The 17,265-nt window shown below is 32.7% G+C and overlaps 2 protein-coding genes across 2 annotated transcripts; both read right to left on the minus strand.

Annotated features, from left to right (window-relative positions):
* Positions 1–288: 288 nt before the first annotated feature.
* On the minus strand, positions 289–5,706 carry LOC143065514 (uncharacterized). The gene has a single exon (XM_076239138.1). The coding sequence runs from the start codon at positions 3,106–3,108 to the stop codon at positions 664–666; it is 2,445 nt and encodes an 814-aa protein (XP_076095253.1). The 5' UTR covers positions 3,109–5,706; the 3' UTR covers positions 289–663.
* A 5,985-nt stretch (positions 5,707–11,691) lies between these two features.
* Positions 11,692–16,343, minus strand: LOC143065521 (uncharacterized). The gene is made up of 4 exons (XM_076239150.1): positions 16,195–16,343; positions 15,044–15,144; positions 13,580–13,657; positions 11,692–12,895 (listed from the first exon to the last, which is right to left on the minus strand). The coding sequence occupies exons 1-4, from the start codon at positions 16,227–16,229 to the stop codon at positions 11,835–11,837; spliced, it is 1,275 nt and encodes a 424-aa protein (XP_076095265.1). The 5' UTR covers positions 16,230–16,343; the 3' UTR covers positions 11,692–11,834.
* Positions 16,344–17,265: the final 922 nt, after the last annotated feature.

The following is a 17,265-nucleotide window of genomic DNA, read 5'->3' on the forward strand; positions in this document are numbered from 1 at the left end:
ACCCGGACAGCAACACTATTTATACATGTTTAAATTCCAATTCAAGACGTCACAAGTATGAATTCATATAAAGGCGAAATAGTTCTGTGGGGGCAACATAAACATTTGATTTGGAAATAGCATTTAGCGCTGGTGATACCATCGGGGAGCAAATCCCTACCAGCAATGGCGTCAGCCCAGTGGTTGTAAATAAACTCATCATAGAAACCAGGACTTAAATTTGTACGCCAGACGTGCGTTTCGTCTACAAAAGACTCATTAGTGACGCTCGAATAAAAAAAGTTAAAAAGGCAAAATAAAGTACAAAATTGAAGAGCATTGTGGACCCAAAAATCCACGCCGACCACCGCTAAGGTATTCTATTCCTGGGGTAGAAAAAACAGTTAAGAAATTTCGAAAAAATTATATTTTTATTTTCTACTTTGTTCCAAAACTATAGTTTTGATCGTTGTTTCTGAAATATATTTATATATAATCATGCATTGACTAGTTCAGTTGGGTTTCGGACATCTATGACAACTGCAATATTTGCTTGTTCAAACACAACTGAATGTATTGTCACTGTATTCACAAACTAACTCAAAACGCAGCATTACACATTTCAACACTATGTGTTTCGCTTACATTTAAATTTCATTATTTTGTTAAAATTCTGTACAAAATCTACGGTGCCGTAACAGTTCTTCCAACTTTGCTGATGTGTTTGAAATCTCGCAATATTGCAGAGGTCGACTTTGTATTGTCTACAAATAATGGAAGTCTCAAGTTTTCCCGCTCTTTTAGTAACTCGATTTGATATTGTCGTTTACCTTTTGGGGATTGCGAGAACATGAGGTCACTTACTTCGCGTTCAATAAATTTACGCATTTGCCATGTTGATTTACATTCACCCGGAAATATCGTTCTTTCTCGACTTAAAACAAACGTCTTCTCGCGGCGCTTGAGACGTCGTGTGCTTTTGGCGTCAATGACCCGATCATCTACTATTGTTCCTGTATTTTGACCCCTTAGTTTGTTGATCAGGCCTTTCCAGTTCACAGGTTTGTTTGTAGCTGCATTATGAATATGATGGGTATCATACCGTAAAGTAGAAGCACTACTTGATCTTCTTGTTTCGTTTGTTGTTTTATTTTGAATATGTCCAGAATCTGTTTCCCGATTTGACCAGTTAAGAAGACTAGGAGCGGTCATTGGTATATTTGTATCGATTGGAAATGCGGAGTTATTTGGCTGTTTCATTTGGTTTGAACCCGAGGTCGTTATCATTTCATTCCTTGTATTATCCTTCCGCAAAGTTGGTTCTCTTACAGATTTTTCACGTGATTTAGATTTTCTTGCAGATTTATCACCTGCTGTCGATTCTCTTGCAGACTTACCAGAGTCTGTCCTTCTCGATTTTACTAAAGGCAAATCAATCTTTTCCGTTACTCTGTCTGACACGTTTGTTTTTTCTCTTGATATTGAATTTCTGGATACTGTCGTCTTTTCCTTCGACAATGTTTGTATTGACATTGAAGATTTTTCTCCTGCTAGTGCTTCACATGTTGATTTCTTTGCAGAATTCTTTGATCTTGCAGACATACTAGTTTTATCTCTAGATAATTGAGAATGTTTATTATTTGCATTTTCTGTGTTGTTATTAACAACGCTTTTGTTCACGTGTTCTGAAGACCCATCTGTATTTTTCTCACTTTTTGCGCGATGGCTTGTCCTTCCTCCACTTGAAGTTGGTAAGTGTTTTGTAGTCTGGGATTTATTTGATGATATTGATGTGACCGTCATAACACTTTTCTCCCTTTCTGGGAGTATTGTAGTTTGATTTGCCAGTTTGGGGTTTCTCAACTGATATTTGTTTTTAGAACTAGTTATTGGTTTGGTTTCTTGATCGACAGTTTTTATTTTTGGATTCGAGGAATCATGTTCTAAAATATTTGAAGTTTGATTGTCTGTCTGTATTGAAGATTTTAAAGTGTTTTCATTTTCTACACCAATTTTAACAGGATCAGAACAAACAATTATATTGGAATTATTATTGTCAGTTCCAATTTCAGATTTTTCTTCTTTAACTTGCATGTTTTCTTCAGAAGTATATTTGTTTCGATTGACGTTTCCGTTATCTATTACAACGCTTCTCCTGAATGTTTTCTCTGATTTCGTTGTATCGTTCAACTGATCGTGTTTTTCGATGTCTTGCGAAAGGTCTCTCTTTTGATTTTCGTTGAGGAGGGGATCTTCGGATTTGTAACTTTTGGCCAAGGTATTGTCTAGCTGTTCCTTTGATATGTGGTCTTCTTCTAAGGACGATGTATTTTGATTGATACTATTGTTTTCTGTTACTTGACTACTTGTTATAAAGGAAATTTCGTTTTTCTCGCCCGTGTGCTCTTTATCTTGCGATGTACCTTCTATTTTATTAATGGGATTCATCACATTCAGTTTTATGTCTGTTTTACTTTCAGGGCTGAGAACAGTTTTATTTGGTACGATGTGAAGTTTTTTATCATCCAAACGGTACACAACTTCGTCCAAATCATCATCGATTTCCTCTCCTCCTGTCTGTGATCCAAGTTCACTTTTGGGTTCTTCGTGGATAGTTTCTGTCAATAAATTACCCCATGTACCGGCTTCTCCGGAAACGGAACTCATCTTCCTGCTCCTCCCACTAGACATGCGCATTCGACGAAACATTGAAGACATAGGACGCGATTCTGCCTGCGATAGAGTGTCTGATTCAGTTTTCCCTATTGACACAGTTTTTCCTTTGAACCACATCTTCATCAAATCTCTAGCGTCTAAGTGACAATATCGATTTCTTTTCTGAGGATGAAGTACAGGATCGTACTTCTCAAAACTATGTCGTTGATAAATTTTTCTCAAAGCTAACATTTTTGACAAGGATTCTCTTTCATTGTTAATACTTCGAGTGGTTTGAACTAATACTAACTGTTCGCTGTTATCTATTTTTTTCCTTTCAAATTCAAGTAAATTTGATATTTGTTGATTTTTCGTTCTTGTTGAAAACATTATGTTTTTGCTTGAGCGCATTATTGAATCCATTCTAGATTCTCGGGAAAACCCGAGGCTATGTTGAATAAGTTTTTGCGGCATGTTTGTAATTCTTTGCTACAATAAAACCTGAAATAGTATAAAACAAATGTACTAAATATTGACAAACTTAATACATTTTTCAAATTCATTTTCTAACTTCTAAACCATCAACAGTGCGATACAGTTTTTTTTATTATTAGTTTATTATCTTTGATGAGCATTTGAATATGTGATTGAGGATATATTGAAAGTGTGAGGATATTATAAGCTATATTGAAAGTGGGAGGATATTATTAGCTATATTGAAAGTGTGAGGATATTATTAGCTATATTAAAGTGTGAGGATATTATTTGTATGTTCCTTTTGGTCATATTACCGTGTATATGTTGTATACATTCTGTCTTTCGTTGAGCGTTCCTGATGAGGGTAAATCCAAACCATCTCTTCGTACGCACCAAATTAATAAAGTATTTTTTTAGTTTTCATTTTAGAAGGTTTTTGACGTACCAAAAAAGACTCATTGCCCTCCAATGCCCTCTATATATATTTGCTATCTTTGAAGTTTTGTTTTGATCCAGTCTTATTGCTGGACATGAAATTGGTATCATAATTTATACCATTTTTAGGGATCAAATATTACTCTGAAGTATTCGTTTGTGTTCGTCCTGTAAACTATTAATTCTTAATTGCCGAAAAGCTTACAATATCAGTTTTTTTCAAGATTTTCATCACAAATCATTAAATGCATTTGTATGAAATATTTTTTGAAAGCCAATCTACATTTTGATTTTGATTTTATATATATATTCAGAAAAATTGAGATAAAAACAAAATAATTTCATAAATAAAGGCAACAGTAGTATACCAGTTTTCTAAGATCATAAATCTATTGAGAGAAAACAAATTCGGGTTACAAACTAAAAAACGAGGGAAACACATCAACTATAAGAGTTCATAAAACGTTCAGTGGAGGGAAATATTTCTATCATTCAGTCAATTCGGGATACAATATGTTCATGCTACAAGAATTTTTTTCAAAATACCCATTTTGTAATAGATAACAAAGCGACCTCGATTTAACTAATGTATAAAATGCCAGTTTTGTGGAAGGTGAGAATAAAACACGGTTTTCTACAGATAATGTAATGATACCCTATAATGGTTAATCAAGATTAAGCATGGTAAAACAAAAACGTGATTGGACGACCACGATATATAAGTAAAGTGTCGATGTCTTAACTTTTCCACGTAGATAGTTGGCTCAAAACTTATCTGTCATTATAAAATATCTATTGCGGACACCCATGGTTAGAAAAATATGTTCATATATGTGAGATCATATGTTTTCGTATGCATATGTTTTCGTACTATGCATGCTTTTCCATGAAAATTGTGACGTCATAATGCATTCTTTATAGAAACAAAACCCATGAGACGAGGATACATTTGCTATTTATGTTATGAATCATATTACGATTCTTGAAAACAAAACATTGATCATGTACGATGGAGACATACACCCAGAAAACCATAAGTTTGAAAAGTTTATACATAAATCTAGGATACCAGAAGTTTAGAAAGCTTCAACATAATCCATGGAAACCAGAAGTTTAGAAAGCTAAAAAATAACCCAGGCAGACCAGAAGTTTGGAAAGCCAAACTAGATCCAAGAAAACCAAAAGTTTCGAAAGTTTAACATAATCAAAAAAAACTAGAAGTTTCAAAAGCTAAACATTATCCAAAGAAACCAGAAGTTAGGAAAGCTAAACATAATCCAAGGAAACCAGAAGTTTCTAAAGCAAAAATAAAAAAAAGGAAACCAGAAGTTTGGAAAGCCAAACTAGATCCAAGAATACATATATGTATGTGCTCTAAGCGTAGTTATTTTTAGACGTGTAGTACCTATTGTAAGAACCGGTTTGGATTTCGCGGGTAGTATATAAGAAAAGGAGCATGTTTTTTTAGTTATCGAGGTTAGGCGGTGACCACTACGGTGATTACTACTACAGTGTAGACATATTTACAGTAGTGTAGAATTGTTATGTAGTTCAGAGATTAATTGGATGTGTACTAATTATGATATTTGTTTATTTTTAGATATTCTGTAAGGCCAGTGTACCATGAATTTTTTTATTTAGTGGACGTTACGTATTTGCATTCAGTAAATCAAATGTTTTGGTGGACAATGAAAATTAATGATGATTAAGTTTGTACAAATAAATGTTAATAAAATGAACATGGTCACCGTGCTGGACAAAATCAGAAATGTTTCTTTATTTTATACCAAAATGATATAATATACAGTTTTGGTTTGAAGAAGGTTTCAGAAATTAAGTAGCGATGTGCACATAAATACTTTATGTTCGTTTGAACAAGTGAATTAGAACATAACAGAAGTTTCTAAAGCTAAACATAATCCAAAGAAACCAGAAGTTTAAACACCACTTTATCATAAAACCGGGTGAAACGTTTTGAAAGCTAAATCGTAAACCAAGGAATCCAGAAGCTTTGGAAAGCTAAAAAATCAATCCAGGAGACCAGAAGTTAGGAAAGCTTAAACACAATCTAAAAAAAAACCAAGGAAATTAAAGTTTAAACACTTAACCATAAAACAAGGGAACCAGAAGTTTTGAAAGCCAAACACAAACCAATGAAACCAGAAGTTTGGTAAGCTAAAACATAAGTTCTGTAGAGCAGAAATTTGGAAAGCTTAAACTTAAACTATTAAACAAAATAAAAAGAAACTATACTTTTTACAGAAATATAGTTAATTGCTGCAAGACACAAATAAAAAAAAATATGTTTTTTTGGGAACAAGTTGTCATCATGTATTATAATGATATAATTGTACATGTGTTATCTTTCAATTTGCCTATATCACTTCAAATAAATTCATCATCGATCAGTGTATTGGTTTTGGGCGTTACATGGAAGGATACCAAATATGCATATGTACATTTCAATATTTTAATCAGTAATTTATGTTTGATATTGACACAGATATAAACAGTTTGAAGTGAACAATAATATTGTCTTGGTTTAGAAAATATGACATTTAAGTTAGTTTTTTCTTTAATTTAATAAAATTGTGACTTTAATATTTAAACTTTATCAATTGAAGAAATAATAGTATTGTACTTTGACATGTCAATTAATTGTGCAGTGAAACATATTTGACATGTTTTATCTTAGACAAAAATCTATTATTGTATATCTTTTGAAAGCAAAACAATGTAAAGTTAATAATAAAATAAATTCAAGGGTTAGCATTTTCAGCAATCGCTAAATCTTCTTTTTATTTTATCAAAATAATTTTTTTTTAATTTATAAAATGTTTAACAACTTACTTGTTTGGCAAAATTTTAGACTGTACAAATACTATTTATTATGAAATACAATCTATAAAAAAAATAAAAGTTAAAATTTTAATTAGGTAACGGTAAATAACAATCTTTTATTCATTTCGTTCAGAAATTAAACGGGTGAAATGTAATTGTTTTCTATTTGGTTACAATTGTCAAAGGTATATATCAAATTTCCTTTAGAGTGTTTGTAAGTCAAAACCTGCTTTAATCCTTTTAATGGTTTTCACAATTTGCGCATTAAATTTCATATTATCGTAAAGATATATCATAGCATAACGTTTCATGAGGTATAAGACAATTATACATTGGAATTGAATATAAACAATTTATTAATATGAAGGTTCGCGTGTTCATGTACTTTGGCTACGCAGATACTGTTGTATCTAAATATTAGCCTAGCTTTTAAGCTGGGGTCACACATTCAAGATTTTTACTGCCGTCCTTGACAGGACCATTCCCGATTACAATTTGTCAAAAGTCTGATCAGATCCTGTGAATCGTGAATGGAAATTCAAACTTTAATTAAAATTTGTAAAACAAATAATTTAATCACGACACCAATCAGATATTGTTCACGAAGCGTCGATATTCAACCGTTTCCAAGCGAATTTATCCCGATAATCCCGTTCTCAATCCGATTCTAATACAATTTGTATCTTTCTCATGGTAAAATTCGACCGAGTCTGTCACGACTGCGTCCTGATTCTACCGAATGTAATCCGACAGAGATAAGACAGTGACCAGACAGTGAACCGACGCTGACGGAAGTTATCCGTTCGAAATTTGTCGGCATACTCGGGATGATTGGGTACTGTCGGAACGTAATCCTTTCACGGTCCGCTCTATCGCATTGCAAACGGCTTTGTCTGGTCTCAGTCGTATTGTATTCTGTAATTGTCGGGACTCTGACGTGGGATCATTGACGAATTTCGTATTAATAACGGGACTGTTCCGGAACGGTTTCGGCAACAACGGTTCGCAATCGACAAGACCTGGATGCAATCTGAATTCAATCGACAGAAAATAGCAATGAAAAATTTCTCCAGATCATTCCCGTTCCACAGGACACCGTCCGGAATACACAGAACATCGTTAGGATTTTGATCCGATACAGCAGAATCTGCCACGACATAGGCACGATTATAATCCGACTACACAAAGTCGGCTGAGTTTCCCCGAATGTTACGGGACGCACATAACTGTCGGGGTGCTTCGCCGAACTATTCGGACCCTTCCCGACCCGTAGGAATCTGTTACGAACTTAAACGACTGCGTTCAGACAATGATAGGACATTCCAGATAATTAAGGATAGTATTCCGACTTTTTTACATTTCGTGTCGTATCGCTGTCTGATCTCAAACGGGAGCAATAATCGGCAATGTGTGAACCCCGCATTAAAGGGTTAAAAAGAATAACTTTATTTTAAAATTTTCTTTACAAATTACAAGCATGGTGGTGCATAAATAAAGATTGGTAAAGATTCATTTATTTTCAAATATGATATTACTATGTCCTATAAGCACCTGTCCTTGGTGGCTCCTGCATTTGGATAACTACATATTAATCTTATTTATGTGCTTCAGCCACAAGGAGGACTATAATATAGTAATTCTTTTTTTTTACAAGTATTAGTTTATGCTTGTGTTGTAAAATGTTTAAGTTTTTCAGATTTCTGTAAAGAGGCTTGAGTGTCCTTTAAGCACCTGCCCTTTGTGACTCCTGCATATGAACAACAATACTATTTGCTCATATGCATCAGCCACGAGGAAGGACTTAACTCGAAGTTTTTTTTGTTTTTTTCTATAATGGATGTGATGCTGCTTCTGGTGCATGGTCAATAATCACTAAACATACAGGTTTGATGTGTGACTACATGTATTATTAACTCAATTTATATTTCATGTTTTTGTCAAACGTATTTCTATTTTTATTTTTGTTTATTGTCTATTGCAATTGTGTGATAAAAAATTCAATGTACTGATTATGCCTGTAATGGGTCCACTATTGGAAATAAAAAAAAATATATCTTATAATAGACTTCATACTAAAATCCATGCCAAAGGCAGACACACGTTCGCCTTTGCAAAATTAATAAATACGTAGATCTACGTCTGGTCGAAATAATGACGATGCATCGTGTGGAAAGAGTGCCACTCTTCCAGCATTTTAAAGAACCCATGCAATAATATTTGAGGAATCCTTGTCAACCTATGATCTATGCTCGTTAAGCACCCTGCTAATATAAGATGGGTGGTATATTGAAAAGAGAAATCCATCATGTAGGTCGACCGGGAAGAAAGGATGAGGATATTGCGACGTTCACTCGCAAATTAAGGTATATTTGATAGTAGACATTTTGCTTTCTAAAATGCCGCTTATGGACTCTTAATAAAGATTTTGCAATGAATCTTAAACGTAGTTTTAGAACATCGGATTATCCTATAGGAAATGACATCATTATATCGAAAAATAATCTGTCATCACTTTGACTTCTCCAGTCCGGTAGTAAAACACTTGCTAAAGGCGGATGCACGTTCGCCTGTGCGAGATTAATATATACGTATCTACGTCGGGTCGAAATGATGACGATGCATCGTGTGGAAATAGTGCCACTCTTCCAGCATTTTAAAGAACCCATGCAATAATATTTGAGGAATCCTTAATCTAAGCTCGTTAAGCACCCTGGTAATATTAGATGGGTGGTATATTGAAAAGAGAAATCCATCAACAGTGTAGGTCGACCGGGAAGAAAGGAGGAGGATATTGCGACTTCCACTCGCAAATTATGGTATATTTGATAGGAGCAGACATTTTGCTTTCAAAATGCCACATATGGACTATGAATAAAGATTTTGCAACGATTCTTAAACGTAAAGAGAGCATCGGATTATCCTATAGGATTTGACGTCATTATATCAAAAGAGTCTGCGTAATCATAACTCCCGCACTCCAAACAGACGCCACTTTAGCATTGTTTTTTTTACTTTCAGACTGGGGTACACAGATAGCCGCATTTATGCACACCTAAATCGACCTATGGGTTTATATCACATGTGCAAACAAATATCATAAGAATAAAGTTTTGATGAGAACATGAAAAACAATTATAACTGTGCTCAGCTGAATGCAATAATTACACTCTACACTTTTGTTCGTTGTGGCTGTTTTTTGTTTGACATCAACACGAAATAAAGAAAAAGGAACACGTTATCTTTAACAATGTATTCAGCCTTATTTATTTTACAGAAATTGATAGAATAATAACTTAATTACAAAAAAAGATAAATAAAAAAAACGTTAAATAAGGTAGGATTGAGCTCCTTTTTTACGTGTGGGTCATGGTACTTACTTGCTTGAAAATCTGTTTAACACTATTTGAATTGACATAAAGAATTTGTTATAGGAGAAAATTTGAATTTGTCATGCATATTGCGTTGTATTTTGGTTTGTTCTTTCTCGTTCGTTCGGTTTTCATTTGTATCATAATTGCTTTTTTTTTTTTTAATTTCTATCGGTTTTTAATCACTCAATTTCCCCCGTTTTTCCTTATATAATGTTTTAGCAGATCTTCAGCTGAAAGCGTTAAAAGTGTTTACAGTTTAACGAACAAAAATACATAAAAATGTTCCTACCTCTATAATACAAGCTAGTACATTCTAACGTTTTACGTTGACTTGAATAATAATATGTACCTTGCAATTAAAATATATTAAAATTTACCTACAGTTTGTATTAAATGATAAGTTTTATCCTCCACAAATGTTTAAACTGGTGTCTATTTGAACTAATATAAAAAGACAAATATATGCTATATTAGATTTTACAGAATATAATCCAATATCTTAGCATTTATTATTTTCAAATATTATTTTGTGGGACACGAATTCGATTTTCAATTGTTCTTACACGCCGTAAATAAATATTGGTTAGATAAAATATTTCTGGACTACTTTAAGTCAAAGGATTTCGAATTTCAAAAGTTTTGAATCGTTAAAAAAATCGATCGTTTTGCTCATGTATATAAGTCTATAGTAATAATGAATTTACACAGTTTTTATCGGTTATTTGTCTTCGGCTGCTGCGATAAAAGAACACCTTCCGCCCATTTGTTTTAATTTGTCGCTACGCTAACTTCGTAAAATAGAGATATATTGTTATGACGTAAATGCATCATTGCGTCATTATCAAAGAGTCTTTGTAGCAGATAATTATAGTGCATGTTAGAAATATGCCGGACTTTTAAAAAGATTTTGAAAGTACAAAGGCGGGGGATATATATTGATTTAATATTATAGAAAGAATATCCAAATATACGTAAACTATGTTTGTTTTTTTTGTTAAACGGAGTTATGTCCATTAATTGTATTTATCAAATAGGTTCCAAGATGTATCGGTTTCTTTAGATTAATTAATATGTAAAACTTTAGTTTGTATGATTCAGTTTGCCATCTTTATATTGCCCTATACATGTCTCTGTGGTGTTAAGATATAGTATACCTTTCCTCGCTGTTCCTTTCCTAATCTGTATACTATATATTGAAAAGGAAGCTGCATATGTCTATTCATTATATGCTTCAATTTTTCGTTGTCTATTTCAGGCATTTTGAAAGATTATGCATATTTTTTTTCTAATTTCATTCGTTTGGTGAACTTGCGGATTTGCACCAAAGTCATAGTAGATGTTTTCTCTCAAGGCAAATTTACCTTGAATTTGCCAATCATTTGGAATTTTTCAGTTGTAAGTTGAGGTCAATCTACTGACATTATTGGTACATTTTTATTAAAATCGGAAGTTACTTTATGTCAATGACTTATAAAAGTAGTAGTAGGGGCCTCGGTTGTCTAGTTGTCTTAGTGGTTAAACTTAATGCATCATTATATATACTTTCATCATTGCGGTTGTTAGTTCGAAATCTACGCGTGGCATGTGCGTTTGACTCCGGCTTTCTCCACCAATCAAAATTGGCCGGCAAGAAAAAGTCTGTAGAACTGAAAGTGACACGAAAGCACAAAATATCAATCAATGAATATACATGTAACAGTTTTAAAATGCGGACTTTGATATTAAGCAAATTATCTTTAATTTGATAGATATATTATGATCGAGATTGCTATTGTGTTTCTTTACAAATGTTGGTGTCAGATGTACATGTAGCACTTTTCCATCTGATCCTTCTATATCAAATAATCTATTGAGGGAGATACCTTAAATAGCGGTAACACTGGTCCAGATATGGATCCATACATGAACATCAGAGACTAAAAAAAGACATACAAACATTCTATACCAATGGATTATTCAACACACTGTTCTGATGCCTCACTGACATACTCGTTGACTGAACGAATCTCTTCCTCTTTTTCCGAGTACAGAGGTAAAGCTTGGAAAAAAAATCCTCAAAAGGCTACAACTTTTATATTAATCCAACGTTAGACGCATGTTGTAGCCAAACAGTCTAAAGTCGTTTTCATACACTTTTTGTATCTTGAGTAAAACATTGACATCAACTGAGGCATACGCTTCTTTAAAATGTCGGTTTCTTTGTTGCTGTTCTTCCGCCTTTGAAAGTATTATCTCTTTACTTTTCTTAACAAACAACTCAGTTATTTCTTCTTCATTAACTGCAGATAACCGTAAAAAGAAGCGTGGGGAGAAATTCACTTGGTCACTTAGTAATCCTTGAGATTGCAACAAAAACCAAAGCCTCTTCATCGTGTCAATAAAACTAACACAGTTATCCTTCCTTTCTAGAAATCGTGATGTAAACATTCTAACTAATCCTTTCAAATAATCTTGTTTATTGGCTAACTTTGATAATAACGCTTTCTTTTTGTCTGAATTTTCAGGTAGGATTTTGTTTAAGACGTACGTTGAATCTTTTTCAAATGATTCCATTTTCATTATATATTTATATGAGTATCGGCAAACTCTACAAAGGGAGCTAATCGGTCTCCAATGGGGATCAAGTAGTTTGTATTTAGATTGAGCAACAATGTACTTTAGAAATTGTTCAAAAGTTGGAACTTCTCCGCAATAACCACGGTACTTACCAATCATATGTTTAATTTGGTCTCTATACGCTGTTTGAATTTGATATATTTTATCCATATAAGCAGAATATATTCGTTTCCATGGATCCCGCGAAATAATTAGCAATGTGTCTGACGATCTTGCGTTTAAATTCCTTGATACAATTTTTTCTTGTAATTCCACATGAATCATATATCTGGTTAGGTTACCCAAATTATCCACGTGTGTCACGTTACTTAATGTGAGAAAAACTTCAGTCCAAAAAGTTGATCCAGATTTTGGAACTTTGCATATATGATGCGTGTTCATTGTATTAGCTATTGGTATCCCACGTGAAAATATTGGACTGGAACCTTTAAAATTCTTTAGAAGTTGACAATTTTGTTTCAAATTTTTTATTCTCTTATTCATTATTTCTTCTATATTTGACTGCACTGTTTTGGTCCGTCCTACAAAAAGAGAATGGTCAGTACTTGTGAATTAATAAAAAACAAATGTATGTTCAATCAGTAATAAGTGCATTGTCAATTGTACAAGTAAACTAAGTAGATATTCAATCCAATCAAATTAAGCACCCTTTTCTTGTTTTTTTAACATTCAAATTACATAGGGCATAAAAGGTAAGCATGTCTACTGGCAGGGTTGAATAATGACGTCCAGTGGCAAATATTTCTACATGTTCAGGACGATTAAAGTGGTATATTTGTGTAGATATCTCCCTTTCAGCACGTACAAATAATAAACATATTAAAAACAACAACAGTTTTAACTGTTTTTAATGGTTCTTCTATGTAGTTTTAGATTTTATTTCACTGCTCCAAATTAAAAGATGTAGAGTTTTAATCTTAAAGTTTTTACTCTCATTTCATTTTTCCTATAGTCAATAAACGTGTGGAACGAATAATGTATATATGTTTGATATTTTTGGTATTTGTCCGTCTCGTTTTATCATTATTTTTTTTGTTCCTTCGGTTTGTTTGATGAAATATTTCAAACGGTGCAGATTAGTTTAAACATATTCAACTTGAAATGGTGACATACAATATTGTAGTGAAGTATTAAACAAAGCGATTAAGAAATACAGGATTATTTATACTTATTTCAATTAGTTTCCCTAGATCAATAAGACTTACCAATATTGTCCATTTGATCGTGCAGTAGTTTTGCTTTTATAAAATTTCTCTCTTGTTTCCCTTTTTCCAGAATTTTATCTGTAATAAAAGAGCAATCGAGTTTTTATACACAAAGTAAATATAAACTGTAAAAAGCATTATTATTTATCATCAAATAATTTGTGATACATATCAGAACTAAACACACGAAGGAATACATGTATAATTCGTCGAGCTGGTTCGTGACATTAAACATGAAAACATAGAAATTTATACTGTTATTCCTACGCATCTCCGCATTGCAATTGTCGTGTTTCTAAAGATCGAGGTGTTATTGTTCAGGTCTCTGCATACGGCTGCATACGGAGAACCTGTCGGAGAATAACCGTACGGCAAGACAATATTTCAATAGAAATATATTTCTGATATCAAATACCATATACAGATTTTTAAAACAAAACACTATGCACAAGCCTTTAATAGTAAACTTAGACACGCAAGTAAATAAAAGTTGTTCTTCTTATTTGTTAAATATCAACAAATGACTTCACTACAGGGTTAGTTACTCGTGCTGTGTGGGTGTAGTAGAATGTGTCCCCAAGCTCAAGTTATGTCTTTAATTTTACAGTTAAGGACTTTTGCTTGTGAGAGGTTCAGAGTTATCTACATATTCCATTTAACTAATTAACTAAAGTGTACTGATTGATATTTATGTCTTAGATGCATGTTTTTTTTCTCTCCGTTAGTTGTTATTGGCTTTGAACTAGCTGTTATAACTGTGAGTCACTGAGTACTCTCAGATCTGTATTTTGGCGTTGTATCCATCTGATGAGTTAAGTCTTTTTCAATTGAATTTGTATTTTGTCCTTATTATATATTGTTTCACCACTGTCCCAGGTTGAGTGAGAGTTGGCACCACCGCCACATTTTGTATCTGCATGTCCCAACACAGGAGCTTTTAAGTCAGTGGTTGTCTTTTGTTTATTTCGTATATCATATTTGTTTTTAGTTCATTATTTTGTACATAAATCAGGCCGTTCGTTTTCTCTTTTGAATTGTTTTTCATTTGTTTTTTTTAGGGTTCTTTTATAGCTGACTATGCGGTATTGGTTTTGCTAATTGTTGAAGGCCGTACGTTGACCTGTAGTTGTTACTTTCTGTGTCATTTGGTCTCTTGTGGAGAATTGTCTTATTGTCAATCATACCACATCTTCTTATTTTCATATCAACTAAACCATAAAGTTGTATTTCCAACGAAATAAAAACAGATTATTTTTATCATTAAATATTACTTGACTTGAACTGTAATTGTTAACAAATTTCAAGAAACGAACATCTCAATTTACAGAAATCAGTGGTTTTACGATTAAACTAAGAAAGCAACAGAATTGGAGGAAGAATAAAAGTTAATAACATCCGTATCAAAAGAAGAAATAGGAAACCATTAAAGAAAGTGTGTACACTTTTATCTTTATAAATGTTTACCCTCTATTCCTGTATGCTTATGTCCATATAAAAACAGCATGAGACCAGTTGCTAGTAGTAAATACTGATGACAATATTTTCTTTGATATAACATTTTCAATCTGTAAAAACAAATTTTTAAAATGAATTTGTTCTTTCACATATTTGTTTAACACATAATTATTTTATTTTCTGTATTGTTATCATATTGCAGTTCTTAGTTAATTGTTGTTAAATCATTATGACAATGGAAGATTGTGCTGTTCGATTTATATACGCTTTAGATGTGAGCAGTTTGTCCGTGAATGCTCTTCAACTTTATACTTGTTTTGGCTTTCAATTTTTTTTTCATCAGAGCGTCACTGGTTAGTCTTGTGTGGACGAAATGCGTGTCTGGCGCATTGAATTTTAAACCTGGCACCTTTTGTTAGCTATTATTCTTGTGTTTCTCTGTCCTATATGTTCTCCCATTTATTTGTATTGTAGTCCTATCATGTAATGTTTTTATTTTAATGTTATATTTAACTTTCCCATAAAAGTGGGAGGTTTGGAATGCCATAAAACCAGGTTCAATTCCCCATATTTTTTTTATTACAATGTCCTTTTACTAAGTCAGGAATATGGCCATTGTTATATTATAGTTCGTTTCTGTGTGTGTTACATTTTAATGTTGTGTTTCTGTTATGTCGTCACAATTTAATGTTGTGTTTCTGTTATGCCGTAGGTCTCTTCTTATATTTGATGTGTTTCCCTCAGTTTTAGTTTGTAACCCGGATTTGCTTTTTTTCTCAATCGATTTATGAATATCGAACAGCGATATACTACTGTTGTCTTAATTCACCTTATCAAAGGTGATTCATCAAAGAATGATATATTTTATCGGATCATCCTTATCACCAAATATAAAGTAAGCCTCCCGTTTCCTCTTCACCCCTACTCCAAAACTGGTTTAAGATTGGCCTTAAGTTGGCAACAATTAAAACCATTCCTCAGTAGTAAAACATGTTTTTATATAAAAAGGGAGGAATAAGAAATTGAAAATTGTAAACTAAAACATATGTAGTACTGCTCATGACAAGTGTATGTGTTCCAATGAATATTATAGTCTGATAAAGTTTCCATGATTTTTTTTCTGTCTATTTAAACAAATAAATCTATATTAAAGAACTTACCTCATTGTTTGAATTATATTTTCTATAAATTTCATATATTCAATGTAAGTAAAGGAACGACGTCGTATACTGGTCAAATATGTCCTCGGGGTTTTGTTCGAAACTTCCTTTTACGTGAAAATATAACATACATAACAATATTGCTTATAAATGATATAATGAAATTAGGTTATTATATTATATGAATTGCATTTATTTATTTTTTTGTTTTTAAAAATTAAACTGATTAAGGAAAAATCCATTTTTAGACAACAGTAATTTTAAAAGCGGAATTATAATAGTGAATCTGATGATGTTGAACCCAATAAAGACGCTTTGCAAAATTGAAATGTCCCGTCATACATGTAGTATGGAGTTACAGATTCTACAGATCCAACAATAAAAACAACGGAAGTAAACTGGTGTTCCGCAGCATTGATTTCTATGATTGAAAATATGTATCCATTTGCCTCGGGAGATATGTTTTTCCTTTTTTTTAATGAAGCTAGCCAATAGAAAAAATACAGATAGTATCACTGTATTGTCATCATTTAATTATAGTTTACATGATAAACATTAGCAGTTACCAATGCTGAATGTCTCGTTGTGGTTGTTGTTCTTTTTTGTTCGTTTTTACGGTTGGTAAAATGATTAAATGTCAAAAAGGGGGGGGGGTACAGCAGTCAACTTAAAGCATATAATAAAGAAGCAAACCAAGGCATATAAAAATGAAAAACAAGGCTTCAAATTTTATCAAAAGCACAATAACGGGATGAATAAGTACAGAGCCACGTCATAAGGTTTCACCAAAAAACAGACAAAACAGTAAAAGAAATATTCATAAAGACAAATAAAAGAATACTTTAACACGTTATACCGCTGATTCATCAACTTTCTGTTCAGACATGTTTTGCCAAGTCTGAGTAGGTGCTGCAAGCTCCTGAATACCGAATAAGTTAGGAAATGTATATCGCATATGCAGATAAAGTTGGTATAGCAAGGTGGAGTAAATTGATAATTTTAAAACAGTTTGTTCCCATAGGAATGGCGATAATTTGTTGAAAAAAATTTCCTTCACATTCATAAATATGT

The sequence above is a fragment of the Mytilus galloprovincialis genome, chromosome 1 (assembly GCF_965363235.1).
Source record: "Mytilus galloprovincialis chromosome 1, xbMytGall1.hap1.1, whole genome shotgun sequence".
Taxonomy (NCBI): Eukaryota; Metazoa; Mollusca; class Bivalvia; order Mytilida; family Mytilidae; genus Mytilus; species Mytilus galloprovincialis.